The 18,624-nt window shown below is 44.6% G+C and overlaps 1 protein-coding gene across 1 annotated transcript in view; it reads right to left on the bottom strand.

The window, feature by feature from the left end:
- Positions 1–18,624, bottom strand: part of LOC121579155 (teneurin-2) — a 337,282-nt gene that overhangs the window by 9,411 nt on the left and 309,247 nt on the right. The window contains exons 14-22 of the mRNA XM_041893490.2: positions 10,171–10,317; positions 6,694–6,904; positions 4,910–5,029; positions 4,511–4,772; positions 3,989–4,256; positions 3,345–3,488; positions 650–902; positions 492–512; positions 48–280 (exon numbers count right to left, since the gene is read on the bottom strand). Of these exons, the coding sequence (XP_041749424.2) occupies positions 48–280; positions 492–512; positions 650–902; positions 3,345–3,488; positions 3,989–4,256; positions 4,511–4,772; positions 4,910–5,029; positions 6,694–6,904; positions 10,171–10,317 (1,659 nt within the window). The remainder of the gene's footprint in view (positions 1–47; positions 281–491; positions 513–649; positions 903–3,344; positions 3,489–3,988; positions 4,257–4,510; positions 4,773–4,909; positions 5,030–6,693; positions 6,905–10,170; positions 10,318–18,624) is intronic.

Below are 18,624 nucleotides of genomic sequence, written 5' to 3'. Positions count from 1 at the left end.
TCTGGATAAGAGCGTCTGCTAAATGATGTAAATGTAAATGTACTCACCCCTGGGGTTCATGAGTGCGGCCTCCACGGCCTTGCCCCCGTCCCCACAGCGAGCCTCGTCGAAGGGGACACACTGCTCGCCGGTCCCAGCCACCACCTGGGCATTGTCCAACAACTGCCGTCCACTGGTCAGCGAGCGCACACGGTATATCTGCCGAGAGTTGGTGTCTGAGAGAAAGACCGCCCCAGACATTGGGTCCACCGCTAGGTAGTACTTGTGTGTTGGGTTGTTCCTACGGAGAAATTATAAGATAAAATAATAATAATAACCCGCAGCAACAAAAATCTATTTCAAGTGGTGTGACAGATAATCCCTCAAAGGACTAAAACAGAGATTGGGAATACATTCAATAAGCGTACCAACATACAGGAAGATAACTATCACTTCTGCTACAGCTGTATGTCAGACAATGTCACCAAGCTGTTGGAGGACGCATAACTTACCCATGCCTCAAGTCTTTATTTCTGAAAAACAAAAGAAAGAAAAACAACCTTGTTAGTTTCTGCCCATCATCCCATCATCCTACTTAACCCCTCCCCCACTGATACCCTCCCCCACTGATACCCTCCCCCACTGATACCCTCCTCCACTGATACCCTACCTGAGCTCCAGCACGGCCGTGGTGTTGAGGGTGGGGTAGACCCGGCGGATGAAGTTGAGGTCTCCCACATACAGGCTGCCGTCCCCCCCACAGGCCAGCGCCACGGGGGCCAGCAGCTTGTTGCCCTCGGCCAAACCATTGCAGCTGGGACAGGAGATACTGCGCCTGCGCCCATTACCCATGATGCTGTTGATGACTGGAGGCTGCTGCTCCGACACAAACACGTTCTCTCCACTGCCCTTATGTAAGATCCCTGAAACAGTAGAGGCATTCCGATTCAAAACAATATCCTTTTAGATCCTAAACTTCACAGCCAAGCCAAGAATACAGCTCGGGAACAAAGAACCAGAGACACTTTTTAATCAGCCTCCATCTTAATATTAACTTACTTATCATTTAAGACTTTCAATTCCCTGGGTATCCAAAAATAAAACAAAGTAATTAAATCTGTAATCCAATCCTGTTCAATCTGTTGCTATAGAAACAAAGTGAATGTGAGGGGGTGAGAGTCAGAGTAGTGTATATATATATATATATATAGTGGCTGATAAGTCTGACTGCTATCTGATTGGCTGATTTACTGCAAATTGAGAAATTATGTGACTAAACTCAACAAAAAGAAGAAACTGTATTATGAAGCCAAGATCAATTATATAAAGAATAATGGAAAAAAAAACTTTGGAATACGTTTAATGAAATTATGGGCAGAAAGACAAATTCAACTCCATCTTTCATCCAATCAGATGGCTTATTCGTCACGTTGCCAATTCTTTTAATGATTACTTCATTGGCAAAGTGGGAAAACTTAAGACAGGAAATGCCAACAACGAACAGTGAGCCATCGTATTCATGCATAATAAAAACTAATAATAAAAAAAAAAGCACTGTAAGTTAGAATTTTGTAAAGTTAGTGTGGGAGAGGTGGAAAAGTTATTGTTATCGGTCAATAATGACAAACCTCCTGGCATTGACAACTTAGATGGAAAGCTACTGAGGATGGTAGCTGACTCAATAGCCACTCCTACTGTCATATTTTTTATCTGAGCCTGAAGGAAATTGTTTCTAACATGTATTGTCTCAGGGGGGTGAATACTTATCTAATCAAGATACATTGTGTTTTATTTTTCATATTTAAAAAATAAAAATAAGTGTTAGAATTTTTCTTCCACTTTGACATTACAGAGTACTTTGTGTAGATCGTTGACCAAAAATGACAACTACATCCATTTTAATCCCACTTTGTAACAACAAAATGTGGTCAAGGGGTGTGAATACTTTCTGATGGCACTGTATGTGTAACTAACCTTGTGGGGAAACACAATTCAGTCCCATTCAAAATCCTATTTTCCCTAACCCTAACCCGTACCCTAACACCTAACCTTAACCCTAACCCTAGCTCCTAACCCTAACCATAAACCTAACCCTAGCTCCTAACCCTAAAACTAACCCTAGCTCCTAACCCTAACACTAAACCTAATTCTAACCCTAAAATGAATTCTTACCTTAACCCTAAACCCCCTAGAAATAGCATTTGACCTCGTGGGGACTAACAAAATGTCGCCAGTTGGCCAAATTTCTGTTTGTTTACTATTCCTGGTGGAGACTTCTGGTCCACACACACACACACACACACACACACACACACACACACACACACACACACACACACACACACACACACACATTCATGTTTTTAAATGGATGTAAAATGTAAAGTCTTTTGTCTGTAATGTATTTTTCATTTTGTGTCAGACCCCAGTAAGACTAGCTGTCGTCATTGGCATCGGCTAATGGGGATCCTAATACAAAAAATTAGTGTTTATCATCTTATTGACCCCCTTGCTTACATTTTACATTTTAGTCATTTAGCAGACGCTCTTATCCAGAGCGACTTACAGTTAAGTGAGTGCATACATTTTCATACTGGCCCCCCCCCCGTGGGAAACGAACCCACAACCCTGGCGTTGCAAGCGCCACGCTCTACCAACTGAGCTACAGGGGACTACACGTCGACTGCTTGTCCCCTGTCTGTCATTGCCCGCACACAGGAACATTCCATTGGTATTCAGGGCACGTGTAATGCTGTCAAAACACAGAGGGCAGTGTTGTAGGAGGAGATACCCAGTGGCACTGCACTGATATACAGATGAGAGAAGACAGGGCTACTTGGATGTACTCAAAGAAGCTGTCCGGTTTCAGTGACCATGTAGCCACACCTTTTTTAACATTTCGCAACACTAAACAAGAACACGTGTGAATGATCTGACTGTGGTAGTAGCCCATCTGTCCTGGTGTGAGTGAAGTTAGTCCTGTTCTAAAGGCTGTAGGTCTGTATGGTGGAAGTGGTTAGTGCGGCAGACCCCAGTGAACACCAACAGCCTATTTTTTAATTTTTTTTTACATTTTTAGCAGACGCTCTTATCCAGAGTGTTAAGTGCCTTGCTCAAGGGCACATCAACAGATTTTTCACCTAGTCGGCTCGGGGATTAGAACCAGCGACCTTTCGGTTACTGGTACAACGCTCTTAACCACTAAGCTACCTGCCGCCCTAGGCTTGTTGGCATGGGTTCAAATCTGACCCACTGCCCTTCCGATTCGCAATCTCTCCTGCCTTTCCTGTCTCCTCTTCACTGTCCTATCGCAATCAAATAAATCAAACCCACAAAATATTAAAACAAAATGCTGTAGGTCGTACCACTGGCAATGTTGAGGGTGTGGTGTTTGTCCAGGGACCAGCCCCCTAGGTTGGAGGGCAGCAGCTCATATCCCTGCAGCACCGCTGTCCTCTTCTCCCATAGGATCTGACTGGGACACGTCTCATACTCAAACCCCACTGACACTGTAGAAGAACAGAGGAGAATGCCACTTTATTCTCCATCCAAACTTTAGCATCACCTCATAAGTAACACAGAATTTAAAATCACATTGCATGGCACATACAGTCATTGAATGCTTTAAAATGTACTCTTCGCCAGTCACGTGGACAAGCGCATCAGGTTCAGTTTGCTTCAATAAGAATGTTAATCAGGCGAGTGAGATTTAATGAGACGTGTGTGTGTGTGCGCAGAATTAAGCGTGATCACATGCTGTATGTGTGAATGCACGGGGCCCCGAGGTAGACAACTGTTCACACCTACACAGTTTCACACAGTATGTTACTGTGTAGGTGTCAACTTAATTAAACGTGTGCTAATGTAGTGAAGGACTTTTGTTTGATTAGCTGAGTGAGAGATTGTCAGAAAGTCACAACACAATGTTGTGGTAACAGATGACATTGTACTGTGTCTGGATAGATACATCTAATATATAACGGACCAAACATCTCACGCTGCTACTCACCAGATGCCTGGGTCAGACCATAGACCCTCTGCCTGTAGGCATCTGTCTTGTCCCAGATGTAGGTGTAGGCCAGGTTAGGAGAGGCGTGGAACCACTTCTGGAAGAGATGCCCCTCCACGGCCACCATCAGGTGCACCTTGGCCAGGGACAGGGGTACCAGGGCCTGGGTCATGGTCACCTTCAGCAGGGCGCGGTACCCCGGGGCACGAGAGCTCAGGTAGCACAGCTTCAGACCTGTGCCCGGGATCTCCAGCTGCTCATGAACCACCTAGGAGGAGCAGGGAGAGAGGGAGTCAGTGAAAGAAAGAGGGAGAGGAAGAGAGAGACGTGAGAGAGAGAAGAGACAAGGAAGTGTGAGAGAAAGATAGACGGAGAGAGAGAAACAGAGAAAGAGAGCGAGAGAGAGAGAGAGAGAGAGAGAGAGAGAGAGAGAGAGAGAGAGAGAGAGAGAGAGAGAGAGAGAGAGAGAGAGAGAGAGAGAGAGAGAGAGAGAGAGAGAGAGAGAGAGAGCTGTGTATGTACCTGAGTCTCAGGGATGATGTGCCTTTCTGCAGGGTGGGAGCTGTAGAAGGAGGAGAGGGGCGAGGCCACCACCACGGGGTCAGGGTGGACGTAACCGCTGAGGTCACAGGCTGGGATGGTATTCTCCTCCGTCTTCAGCACTAGCGTGTCCATGGCATAGAACCGGTTCCAGGGTAGCCACACTGTGCGCTCCTGGCTCAGGAACGGAGCTCGCTCGAAGCGCAGGGCCAGAGACACACCCCCATTGGCCACCAGGTCAAATCTAGAGAGGAAGAAAAACAGAGGACAGGGGGGTTATAAATACTTTGATCCTCACCGTTCATCCATTCACTCAAAGTCATGGGGGGGCCTAAGGGACATAAATAATACATCTAAAGATCTGTTGTCATGGTCACTTACGTGCCGTCCTGTCGAGTCAGGGTGAAGCCATAGTGAGGGTACCTGACGAACGTCACGTTGACCCCCACCAGGGGAGTCCCGTCCGTGGTCAGGACCTGGCCTCTGATCAACGCCGCCAGGCTGCAAGAGAGGATATAGCTGCTTCCTAACTGAAGGTATGAAGATGGTGGAACAGCGTTCGGAAAGTATTCAGACCCCTTGACCTTTTTCCACATTTTGTTATGTTACAGTCTTATTCTAAAATTGATTAAAATCGTTTTCCCCCTCATCAATCTACACACAATACCCCATAATGACAAAGCAAAAACAGGTTTTTAGAAACTTTAGCAAATGTATTCTAAGTAAAAAACTGAAATATCACATTTACATAAGTATTCAGACCCTTTACTCAGTACTTTGTTGAATCACCTTTGGCAGCGATTACAGCCTCAAATCGTCTTGGGTATGACGCTACAAGCTTGGCACACCTGTATTTGGGGAGTTTCTCCCATTCTTCTCTGCAGATCCTCTCAAGCTCTGTCAGGTTGGATGGGGAACGTCGCTACACAGCTATTTTCAGGTCTCTCCAGAGATGTTCGATCAGGTTCAAGTCCGGGCTCTGGCCGGGCCACTCAAGGACATTCAGAGACTTGTCCCGAAGCCACTCCTGCGTTGTCTTGGCTGTGTCCTTACTGTTATTGTCCTGTTGGAAGGTGACTACTCTCCCTGTCCCTGTCGCTGAAAAATATCCCCACATCATGATACTGCCACCACCATGCTTCACCATAGGGATGGTGCCAGGTTTACTCCGGACGTGACGCTTTGTATTCAGGCTAAAGAGTTCAATCTTGGTTTCATCACCAGAGAATCTTGTTTCTCATGGTCTGAGAATCCTTTAGGTGCCTTTTGGCAAACTCTAAGCGGGCTGTCATGTGCCTTTTACTGAGGAGTGGCTTCCGTCTGGCCACTCTACCATAAAGGCCTGATTGGTGGAGTGCTGCAGAGATGGTTGTCCTTCTGGAAGGTTCTCCCATCTCCACAGAGGAACTCTAGAGCTCTGTCAGAGTGACCATCGGGTTCTTGGTCACCTCCCTGACCAAGGCCCTTCTCCCCCGATTGTTCAGTTTGGTCAGGCGGCCAGCTCTAGGAAGAGTCTTGGTGGTTCCAAACTTCTTCCATTAAACAATGATGGAGGTCACTGTGTTCTTGGGGACCTTCAATGCTGCAGACATTTTTTGGTACCCTTCCCCAGATCTGTGCCTCAACACAATCCTGTCTCGGAGCTCTACGGACAATTCCATTGACCTCATAGTTTGGTTTTTGCTCTGTCATGCAATGTCAACTGTGGGACCTTATATAGACAGGTGTGTGTCTTTCCAAATCATGTCCAATCAATTGGATTTACCACAGGTGGACTCCAATCACGTTGTAGAAACATCTCAAGGATGATAAATGGAAATAGGATGCACCTGAGCTCAATTTCGAGTCTAATAGCAAAGGGCGTTTTTTTATTTTTTAATACATTTGCAAACATTTCTATAAACCTGTTTTAGCTTTGTCATTATGGGGTATTGTGTGTAGATTGATGAGGGAATAAAATAATTTAATCAATGTTAGAATAAGGCTGTAACGTAACAAAATGTGGAAAAAGTCAAGGGGTCTGAATACTTTCCGAATGCACTGTATGACTGTCAAAGTCAGTGGTAATTACTTTAGAATATTCTGACACAATATATGCTGATGTTTACTGTACAACCAGTTGATTCTATCCTGAAGTAAGTGGAATTGATAGATGGGTACACTACCTTGAGTTGAAGGGGTTGTTTCCAGGAATGATGTGGGTACCATCCCTCCCCACCAGCAGCTTGACTCTGTCGTAGAATGACCTGACTTTCAGCGAAGGTGATTGGCTCTGCTGGATGATCTGCAGTGGATCCCTTGCTCCCAGGCACAGTGGATTGGTCAGGCACAGACTCTGAGTGCAGCAGTCGGGATCCATGCAGTCTGTCAGTCCGTCTGCAAGGGGAAGCACATAATAAAATAATCTGGACAGACAGACACCGCTGCAAACTAAATAATGATTCAATGGCATTTTTGATTTGGCATTTTTCCTTTTGTTGTTGAGCAGAATAGAACAAGAGTATTGCTCAAGCAGGGGCAGAGCTGAGACAACAGTGCAACAAAGAACATTTAAAAACATTGCATGCAGGTTTAGCATCTGTATGCCCTCTACAGTATTGGTCTTCACAAAGTTCGCTGCTTCAGTGTTATGAGATATTTTTGTCGGATGTTACTATGGTATGCTGAAGTATAATTACAAGCATTCCATAAGTGTCAAAGGCTTTTATTGACAATTACATTAAGTTTATGCAAAGAGTCAATATTTGCAGTGTTGACCCTTCTTTTTCAAGACCTCTGCAATCCGCCCTGGCATGCTGTCAATTAACTTCTGGGCCACATCCTGACTGATGGCAGCCCATTCTTGCATAATCAATGCTTGGAGTTTGTCAGAATTTGTGGGGTTTTGTTTGTCCACCCGCCTCTTGAGGATCGACCACAAATTCTCAACGGGATTAAGGTCTGGGGAGTTTCCTGGCCATGGACCCAAAATGTTGATGTTTTGTTCCCCAAGCCACTTAGTTATCACTTTTGCCTTAAGGCAATGTGCTCCATCATGCTGGAAAAGGCATTGGTCGTCACCAAACTGTTCTTGGATGGTTGGGAGAAGTTGCTCTCGCAGGATGTGTTGGTACCATTCTTTATTCATGGCTGTGTTCTTAGGCAAAATTGTGAGTGAGCCCACTCCCTTGGCTGAGAAGCAACCCCACACATGAATGATCTCAGGATGCTTTACTGTTGGCATGACACAGGACTGATGGTAGCGCTCACCTTGTCTTCTCCGGAGAAGGTGTTTTCCGGATGCCCCAAACAATCGGAAAGGGGATTCATCAGAGAAAATGACTTTACCCCAGTCCTAAAAAGTTCAATCCCTGTACCTTTTACAGAATATCAGTCTGTCCCTGATGTTTTTCCTGGAGAGAAGTGGCTTCTTTGCTGCCCTTCTTGACACCAGGCCATCCTCCAAAAGTATTTGCCTCACTGTGCGTGCAGATGCACTCACACCTGCCTGCTGCCATTCCTGAGCAAGCTCTGCACTGGTGGTGCCCCGATCCCGCAGCTGAATCAACTTTAGGAGACGGTCCTGGCGCTTGCTGGACTTTCTTGGGCGCCCCTGATGCCTTCTTCAGAACAATTGAACCTCTCTCCTTGAAGTTCTTGATGATCCGATAAATGGTTGATTTAGGTGCAATCTTACTAGCAGCAATATCCTTGCCTGTGAAGCCCTTTTTGTGCAAAGCAATGATGACGGCATGTGTTTCCTTGCAGGTAACCATGGTTAATAGATAAAGATAAATGATTTCAAGCACCACCCTACTTTTAAAGCGTCCAGTCTGTTATTCTAACTCAATCAGCATGACAGAGTGATCTCCAGCCTTGTCCTCGTCAACACTCTCACCTGTGTTAACGAGAGAATCACTGACATGATGTCAGCTGGTCCTTTTGTGGCAGGGCTGAAATGCAGTGGAAATGTTTTTTGGGGATTAAGTTCATTTTCATGGCAAAGAGGGACTTTGCAATTAATTGCAATTCATCTGATCACTCTTCATGACATTCTGGAGTATATGCAAATTGCCATCATCAAAACAGAGGCAGCAGACTTAGTATTAGTATTTGTGTCATTCTCAAAATATTTGACCACGACTGTGTCCACATGAACCACAACATATACATGATTCAAATATATATTCCCTTTCCATTCTTTTCATGATTCTTTTATGAGACAGTTCATTTATTTCTCTTCATCTAATGTTATATTTTCATTAGGATGGGTGTGCTATTTTTTCTCATTCCTAATGTTATTTTTTCTCGAAGGTTCTCCTTTAGAAGTTGTGATCCGCAACCTGCTCCCCAGCACAGTGCCTGCCTGTCCTACTTTTAATCAAAACCAATGACACTGACATCAAAGTCAAACAGGACTTCACTCACAACCCTAAAGGCGTATCGTTTTTCATCTCTCGCTCTCTTTCTACACACTAACACAAGCAAGCGCGTTTCTTCAGAACTGTCAAAACAAACACCGTCAACTATGCAAACAGACTTTTTCTGTCTGATCTTTCAGCTTTTATTCGGTGAAATAATGAACACAGAGACAAACAGAGGGGGAGAGACAGAGAGGGAGGGAGACTGATAAACACAGACAGACAGATTAAGGACGTGAGTAGGAAATATGACAACATCTCCATTGAAGAAGGAAGATTTTTGGATTAACCACAACATCCAGCCTGCCAGGCATCACATTGAAATGGAAATGCTGTTTAAACCCCTTATTGTGCTCTGATCATATTATCCTATTGCTCAGACGGGGGGAGATGAAAGGTAAGATGTAAGAAAAGCATCCGGACTCAATTGCCTGACATACCACAGAGAAAACACTCTTTAAGATCGACATAGCTCTGGCCTTGGCACACTACTTAGCCGCTAAGCTAAGGAGAAATAGACCTGGGTATCATTTTCATGTTAGATAACCCTGCCCAGATAGACTGACTTGGGCTGGCTGGCTGCTTGGAGCGGAGCTGCTGCTTGCCCTGTGAAAAGCATCCATCTCCGAGGCGTCTTTGATCCTCTCACAAATGGTCACAGGAGGGGGTCACTTCATCTTCCACAAGGGAGGGAGGGGTAGATAATATGGGCATCCATCTCAGCAAACTCCAGGTCACTGATCCCCATGCACTCTTGGGAGGAGGAGGTGGAGGCGGCATTGATTCAGCCAGCCTCTCCTCTCCTCTCTCCCCAGCCCGCTCAGTGCTAGCTCACACAGACAGAAGGATTCCATAATTGGGACATTCAGGCCTGATAACACTAGCCCCACAATCACACCTCTTTGATCCTCTAACAACACTCACTGGGAGGAAACCTCATAGAGAAACCCAGGCAGGCGTCTGGCTGTCTGGCTGACTACTGCTCATCCGGGAGAATCAAATAGCTTGTCAATTGCCATACCTGAGAGACGCTGCTGTGCCTTACAAGAGGATATTTACAGGAAATAAAGAGATATTTTCCCCTCATCAGCAGTATAGTTGCACAAATACTGTAAGTGCACCACTGTTGATTCCAAATCAAACCATGACTAATGCATGACAATGTCCTACCTTCATTTTTTCACCCCATAGGCAAATCTACAGCCTTTCTCAGCCTGCCTCCTGTGACCCTTCACCACTCACCTCCTTCGTTGTCCTTGTTGTCGGCACAGGAGATCTCCATGGCAACACTGCAGCCAGGTCCTCTCCAGCCAGTGTGGCATTCACAGTGCCAGCTGTTCTGTCCCAGGCTGCATTGGCCATTCCTGTTACACAGACCCGGGCACCCATCTGAGAGAGAGAGAGAGGGGGAGGGAGGGAGGAAAAGAGAGGAGGGGTGGACAGGGACCAGAGGAGAGGTCAGTAATAGTGATTTAGTGACAGAGTAACTTGTACCAGCTCACCAACATTATATATTTAGTCTCTGTCTGCCGTTGCAGGTTGCAGCACACAACAAGCGCTATAAAAAACACTATTGATTACGTGGCAGGGGGATTGCATTTCATGATAACAATGCTCTTCTTGTGCATGTGGATTTCATACAGCTACAGTATATACCCTAGCATCACAACTGAGGGTTTTGGCGTGCGGTAAATTGTTTTCCTCAATATCCATTCACAGCAAAGGGTATTCAATAAAATAAAGTACACAAGTTCACAGCCGATTAATTTGCGGTGGTTGATTTGCCTCTGGAGGCTGGCTGGGGTGTAATGCTGCCTCAAGAGAGAATTTGATTAGGGGAAGCTGATGAGATTACAAGACACAGGGAGTGAGATCAACAGGAGAGATGCTTTACAGTATATCACTGTAGTCAATGTAATACAGTCAATGTAATACACCCTCAGCATATGTAATATTCTCCCAGGCTAGGTGAATGAAGAGGACATAACGAATGTTGCTGGGACATCTGTCTCAGTGGTGTAGGGTAGGTCTGTACAGGATACTCTCCAGAGTGGCGCAGTGGTCTAAGGCACTGCATCGCAGTGCTAGCTGTGCCACTAGAGGTCCTGGTTCGAATCCAGGCTCTGTCGCGACCGGGAGACCCATGGGGCGGCGCACAGGGTAGGGGAGGGAATGGCCGGCAGGGATGTAGCTCAGTTGGTAGAGCATGGCGTTTGCAATGCCAGGGTTGTGGGTTCGATTCCCACAGGGGGACCAGTATGAAAAATAAAAAAATAATGTATGCACTCACTAACTGTAAGTCGCTCTGGATAAGAGCGTCTGCTAAATGACTAAAATGTAATGTAAATACCAGAGGAATGGGACCAGGCAGTGGGAGGTACTAGACTGTAAATCAACAAAACTCGCCAATGGTGTTTAGTGAATTACCATCTCCAAGGTCAAAAGAGCAGACTTCTCTGAGAGAAAAGAAATGTGATGATAAATGTGAATCTATAAACTGTATTTAATAATCAGAGACTTTCGTCAAAATGGGGAACCCTCAAGATTTACAAATCTAATTAAAGCGTATTAACCTTTTACTTTAAGCCGGCCTAACAACATGGCTGCCGTCCTGATGTGGAGCAGCACAGTCATTAGCATCCCAAAAGGGATGAGCACGCAGCTCCACAGGTACAACCCATCTATAAGTATTCTACCTACTGCTGTGCAGACGTAGCTAAAAGGCCAAGTCCATTAATATTCCCATGGAGGGAGCAGAATGCTGCAGCAGAAATAGCAGCCTACCGGTCTCCACTGAACCTACTTAACATGGAGTAGAAATGCTAATGGACACTGCTAGCTAACTGTGTGTTTACAGCTAGTGTTAACAACTATACATAGCTAGACAGAGAGACAAGCTAACAGGTAGACACTCACAAACAGACACAGATAGACCAAACTGACACGTTAGTCTTACGTTGAACAAAGTACAAGAGAAAAACCAATGCAATGGGGACTGTTAGGAAGGGGTGGAAAGAGTGCACTAGCTGAATATCCCAATATGAGGGACCAATGGGGATGCTAGCGAATGAGTGTTAGCATTACACTACTGTAACTCTAGAACACCAACTACCACTAAGACATTGAGCGCACACGTCACAATACTAAGGATGCCTCTTCAACACGAGCTCTGTTTGAGGCCTGGTGAACTAAAGTACAAATCAGACCGCTACTTGGCCAAATACAATACCTTGTTCCAAGCTATCCCAAAAGTCTGCAAAAAAAAAAAAAAAACATGGCGGGTTTGAGAAGTTGTTTGTGTGTGGAGGAGGAAGTGGGATTCTGAACATGGCGTGGTTCCTCACAGGTAAAGAGAAGTGAGATGGAGGTGACTGACACCAAGGCCACCTCCATCTCTCTCCTCTTTACCTGTGAAAAACAACGCCATGTAATGCTACTGAGCGCGACGTTTGTTGCGTGTTTCTCACTGAAACATGGCTGTCTTCAGACTGTAGTGCCGCTCTTATTGAAGCATTCCCCCCCGGACTACAGCTTTTCATACTCTATCAGAAAAGGGGAAAGGTTGGGGGGACAGCCTCTATTTTTACTAATGCTCTCAGCTGTAGTTTGGCGACTTTGGGTTTTTAAGCATCATGCTACACTGATTAAATGTCAGCCACCAGTGCTGGCCATAACCCTGTATCCCTGTATAGGACACCAAAGCACTGCCCCACTTTCTTTACTGATTTATCTGAACTATTGTCTATTGTCCTTGAGAACTATGATAAAATCATTGTGTTGGGCGATTTTAATATTCATGTTGGCAAAGAGACTGACTCCAAGGCCACTGAATTTATTAATCTTTTGAGCTCTATGGACTTCATCACATTTTACATTTTAGCAGAAGCTCTTATCCAGAGCGACTTACAGTTAGTGAGTGCATAAATGTTTTCATACTGGCCACCCGTGGGAATCGAACCCACAACCCTGACGTTGCAAACGCCATGCTCTACCAACTGAGCTACACGGGACCATGTTACTGGGCCCACCCATAACAGTGGCCATACTCTGGACCTGGTTATTACCAAGGGGCTTTCTATTGACATTTCCTCTATTGTTGATGTTGCTTTATCTGATCACCACTGTGTATTTTTGATTACCTTGTTGCCCATAGCACAGGGTAATACTGAACGCATTATTAAGTGTGTATGAACAATACACCATTACTTATTCTTCCTTCCTCTTGTGATGATTTAGTTGATAACTTTAATAGCAAGTTAAGGGCAACTATTGATGCAATAATAATAATATAATAATATGCCATTTAGCAGACGCTTTTATCCAAAGCGACTAACAGTCATGTGCGCATACATTTTTACGTGTGGGTGGTCCCGGGGATCGAACCCACTACCCTGGCGTTACAAGCGCCGTGCTCTACCAGCTGAGCTACAGAGGACCACAGGGGGTAGCTCCAGTAAAGTTGAACCCCTTGGATGGATGAGGAAACTAATTCATTAAAGATAAATTGGCGCAGTGGTCTAAGGCACTAGTGGCACAGTGGTCTAAGGCACTGCATCGCAGTGCTAGCTGTGCCACTAGAGATCCTGGTTCGAATCCAGGCTCTGTCGTAGCCGGCGGCGACCGGGAGACCCATGGGGGAAGTGTGCAATTGGCCCAGCGTCATCCAGGGTAGGGGAGGGAATGGCCGGCAGGGATGTAGCTCAGTTGATAGAGCATGGCGTTTGCCACGTCAGGGTTGTGGGTTCGATTCCCACAGGGGGTATGAAAAAAAATAATGTATGCACTAACTGTAAGTCGCTCTGGATAAGAGCGTCTGCTAAAATGACTAAAATTTAAAAAATAAATTGCAGAAAGGCAGAGCGGAAGTGGAGAAAGTTGCAGGTCCATTATGATATTCTGAGAGAGCAACTTGTCATATATAACAAGACAATTAAAAATGCCAGACGGGCTCATTTTTCTAACTTGATCACTAATAATCTGAATTATTTGAGAGTGCTCTTCTCGACCATTGATGGCCTGATAAATCCTACCCTCACAAACATACACTACCGTTCAAAAGTTTGGGGTCACTTAGAAATGTCCTTGTTTTTGAAAGAAAAGCATTTTCTTTGTCCATTAAAATAACATCAAATTGATCAGAAATAGTGTAACCATTGTTAATGTTGTAAATGGCTATTGTAGCTGGAAACGGCTGATTTTTTTATGGAATATCTACATAGGCGTACAGAGGCCCATTATCAGCAACCATCAGTCCTGTGTTCCAATGGCACGTTGTGTTTGCTAATCCAAGTTTATCATTTTAAAAGGCTAATGGATCATTAGAAAACCCTTTTGCAATTATGTTATTAGCACAGCTGAAAACTGTTGTGCTGATTAAAGAAGCAATAAAACTGGCCTTCTTGAGACTAGTTTAGTATCTGGAGCATCAGCAATTGTGGGTTCGATTATAGGATCAAAATGGCCAGAAACAAAGAACTTTCTTCTGGAACTCGTCAGTCTATTCTTGTTATGAGAAATGAAGGCTATTCCATGCGAGAAATTGCCAAGAAACTGAAGATCTCGTACAACGCTGTGTACTACTCCCTTCACAGAACAGCGCAAACTGGCTCTAACCAGAATAGAAAGAGGAGTAGGAGGCCGCAGTGCACAACTGAGCAAGAGGACAAATACATTAGAGTGTCTAGTTTGAGAAACAGACGCCTCACAGGTCCTCAACTGGCAGCTTCATTAAATAGTACCCGCAAAACACCAGTCTCAACGTCAACAGTAAAGAGGCGACTCCGGGATGCTGACCTTCTAGGCAGAGTTGCAAAGAAAAAGCCATATCTCAGACTGGCCAATAAAAAGAAAAGATTTAGATGGGCAAAAGAACACTGGACAGAGGAAGATTGGAAAAAAGTGTTATGGACAGACGAATCGAAGTTTGAGGTGTTCGGATCTCAAAGAAGAACATTTGTGAGACGCAGACCAAATGAAAAGATGCTGGAGGAGTGCTTGATGCCATCTGTCAAGCATGGTGGAGGCAATGTGATGGTCTGGGGGTGCTTTGGTGGTGGTAAAGTGGGACATTTGTACAGGGTAAAAGGGATCTTGAAGAAGGAAGGCTATCACTCCATTTTGCAACGCCATGCCATACCCTGTGGACAGCGCTTGATTGGAGCCAATTTCCCCCTACAACAGGTCAATGACCCAAAGCACAGCTCCAAACTATGCAATAACTATTTAGGGAAGAAGCAGTCAGCTGGTATTCTGTCTATAATGGAGTGGCCAGCACAGTCACCGGATCTCAACCCCATTGAGCTGTTGTGGGAGCAGCTTGACCGTATGGTACGTAAGAAGTGCCCATCAAGCCAATCCAACATGTGGGAGGTGCTTCAGGAAGCATGGGGTGAAATCTCTTCAGATTACCTCAACAAATTGACAATTAGAATGCCAAAGGTCTGCAGGGCTGTAATTGCTGCAAATGGAGGATTCTTTGACGAAAGCAAAGTTTGAAGGACACAATTATTATTTCAATTAAAAATAATTATTTCTAACCTGGTCAATGACTACATTTCCTATTAATTTGCTATATTTCCTATTCAAACTCATTTCATGTATGTTTTCATGGAAAACAAGGCCATTTCTAAGTGACCCCAAACTTTTGAACGGTAGTGTATGTGAACTTTCCTCCACATCTAAATCTGATGAGTTTGCGGCACAGTTCAGAGATAAGATAACCAACATTAGGCCTGGCATCAGTCAAGTAAGACCTGAGGAGAAGTTTGATGATATGGTCCCTAGCCTACCACACAAAGGCACTATGGATTTTTCCCTGGTTGACACAGACATACTCAGGAACATGATATCACAACTTAAGCCTTCTACCTGCCTTCTCGATCCTATCCCCACCACCATCTTCAAAACAGTTTTGAATTGCATATCTAAAGAGGTGTTAATCACTCCCTGTTCACAGGCACTTTCCCCACTGCACTAAAAACTGCTATGGTGAAACCCCTTCTGAAGAAAAGTAATATAGATTCTCCAGCTTTTAGCAATTTTCAGCCAATCTCCAACCTTTCCTTCTTAAGTAAAATTCAGGAGAAATTGGTTTTTAAACAGCTAAATTATTTTTTAAAGTACCAACTGTAGTTTTGAAAAATTCCAATCTGGTTTTCGTGCTCACTACAGCACAGAGACAGCCTTAGTTAAAGTGGTAAATTATCTTAGAGCTAACACAGATGCCAAACAGCTTTCTGTCCTTGTACTCTTGTATTTATACTGAACAAAAATATAAACGCAACATGTAACAATTTCAAAGATTTTACTGAGTTACAGTTCATATAAGGAAATCAGTCAACTGAAATAAATAAATTAGGCCCTAATCTATGGATTTCCCATGACTGGGCAGGGGCTCAGCCATAAGTGGGCCTGGGAGGGTATAGGCCCACCCACTTGGGAGCCAAGAATGGGGTTTTCCCCACAAAGGGGCTTTATTACAGACAGAAATACTCCTCAGCACCCCCTCAGACGATCCTGCAGGTGAAGAAGCCGGATGTGGAGGTCCTGGGCTGGCGTGGTTACACGTGGTCTGCGGTTGTGAGGCCGGTTGGACGTACTGCCAAATTCTCTAAAACAACTTTGCAGGCGGCTTATGGTAGAGAAATGAATATTCAATTATCTGGCAACAGCTCTGGTGGACATTCCTGCAGTCAGCATGCCAATTGCACGCTCCCTCAAAACTTGAGACATCTGTGGTATTGTGTTGTGTGACAAAACGGCACATTTTAGAGTGGCCTTTTACTGTCTCAGCACAAGGTGCACCTGTGTAATGATCATTCTGTTTAATCAGCTTCTTGATATGCCACACCTGTCAGGTGGATGGATTATATTGGCAAAGGAGAAATGCCCACTAACAGTGATGTAAACAAATTTGTGGTCAAAATCTGAGCTAAATAAGCTTTTTGTGCATATTCGACACTGTTGACCATGATGTCCTTCTGGATAGACTGGAGAGGTGGGTTGGCCTCTCCGGTCCAGTTCTAAATTGGTTTAGGACCTATTTAACCGGTCGAGAGTTTTGTCACACTTGGTGTGCATAACTCAGAGAAAATAGATATCACGTGACGTTCCACAAGGTTCGATTTTGGGTCCGTTACTGTTGAGTTTATATACGTTACCCCTTGGCAGCGTTATCAGAAAGCACAGCCTTGATTTTCAGACGATAAACAACTCTACATTTCAGTGTCACCAGAGGATTTTAGATCCACGGATAAATAATGAGACTGTATTGGTGATTTAAATACTTGGATGGCTCACAACTTCCTCCAGCTAAATTAAGACAAGACAGAGGTACTTATTATTGGAGCCCAAGCACAGAGAGAGAATCTGGCCACATATTTTAATTCACAGGCAATAAAGATTAAAAAAAAACATTTTAGATTCTGAACTAAATTTCAAATCACACATTAGGAATGTGACCAAAATAGCTTTTTACCAACTGAGGAACATTGCCAAGGTGCGGCCGTTTCTCTCTCAGGCTGATACAGAGAGACTCATCCATGCTTTTATTACAAGCAGGCTTGACTACTGTAATGCTCTCCTGTCTGATCTACCCAAGAAAGCCATTGGTCAACTGCAAAACATACAGAATGCTGCAGCACGGGTACTGACCAAGACCAGACGGAGAGCACACATTACACCGGTTTTAAAGTCTCTGCACTGGCTGCCTGTGAGTTCTAGAATTCATTTTTAGATTATTCTATTGGTTTTTAAATCAATCCACGACTGTGCATCCCAATACATGTCAGACATGCTTTTTAGTTACTATGCCCCCAGCCTCTGGAATAGCCTGCCAGAGAACCTGAGGGGGCTGAAACTTTTGACGTATTTAAAAAATACGTCAAAAGTTGTTTTTTAGTCTTTCAGTATTTATTGTTATTCTTTTGATTTTTATCCTCTTATGTTTGTTGTGTAGTAAATATTTATGTTTTGTCCTCTGTAGAGGACAGAGATGGAGGTGGTTCTCAACATGGCATGGTTCATCACAGTAAAGAGGAGTGAGATGGAGAGGAGAGATGAAGCTCCTTCTTCACATTCAACTTTCTCAACACTAATGAGAGAGACACAGAGTGAACAGAGGCTGGGAGCTAGGCCTTTTCACTTGGCTCTAACAACACAGGCCACAGTGGAGCCCCGGGGAGATGTTTTTCTCATCAGATGGGAGGAAAATAAGAGAGGAAAATAAAACCTAGCGCTCAAGAGCACCTTGGGGGGAGGGGGGCAGAGTGGCTGTCCCTATTTGTTGGCTCCCAAGAAGGCTGAGTGGGTCTTAGGGAGTGCCGAGAGCCCTGCTGGCCAGACTCCTCTACTGGAGGTTGACTAGCAATGTTCCCTCAAATCTTCCCCCCCAGCAAATGTAAGTACTGTGAGCTGAAACTTTAATTTTTGCGAGCATTCTGTGCAACTTCCGGTGCACGTTACCTGTGACCACTTTACCCGCTTTAAGTTACAGTTTCAGACAGTGGCCAATAGGCTATTGTGGCTATTTGAGCATAATGTAGTCCTATCAGAGTGGCCTATCAACTAAACCAGTGGAGCCGTAACATTTCCACATGGATATACACTGAGTGTACAAAACATGCTCTTTCCAGGACATACAGTCGTGGCCAAAAGTTTTGAGAATGACCCAAGTATTGGTCTTCACAAAGTTTGCTG

Source organism: Coregonus clupeaformis, chromosome 13 (genome assembly GCF_020615455.1).
Source record: "Coregonus clupeaformis isolate EN_2021a chromosome 13, ASM2061545v1, whole genome shotgun sequence".
NCBI classification, from domain to species: domain Eukaryota; kingdom Metazoa; phylum Chordata; class Actinopteri; order Salmoniformes; family Salmonidae; genus Coregonus; species Coregonus clupeaformis.
The sequence above is the reverse complement of the archived record's forward strand: the minus strand, read 5'-3'. Positions and strand labels throughout refer to the sequence as shown.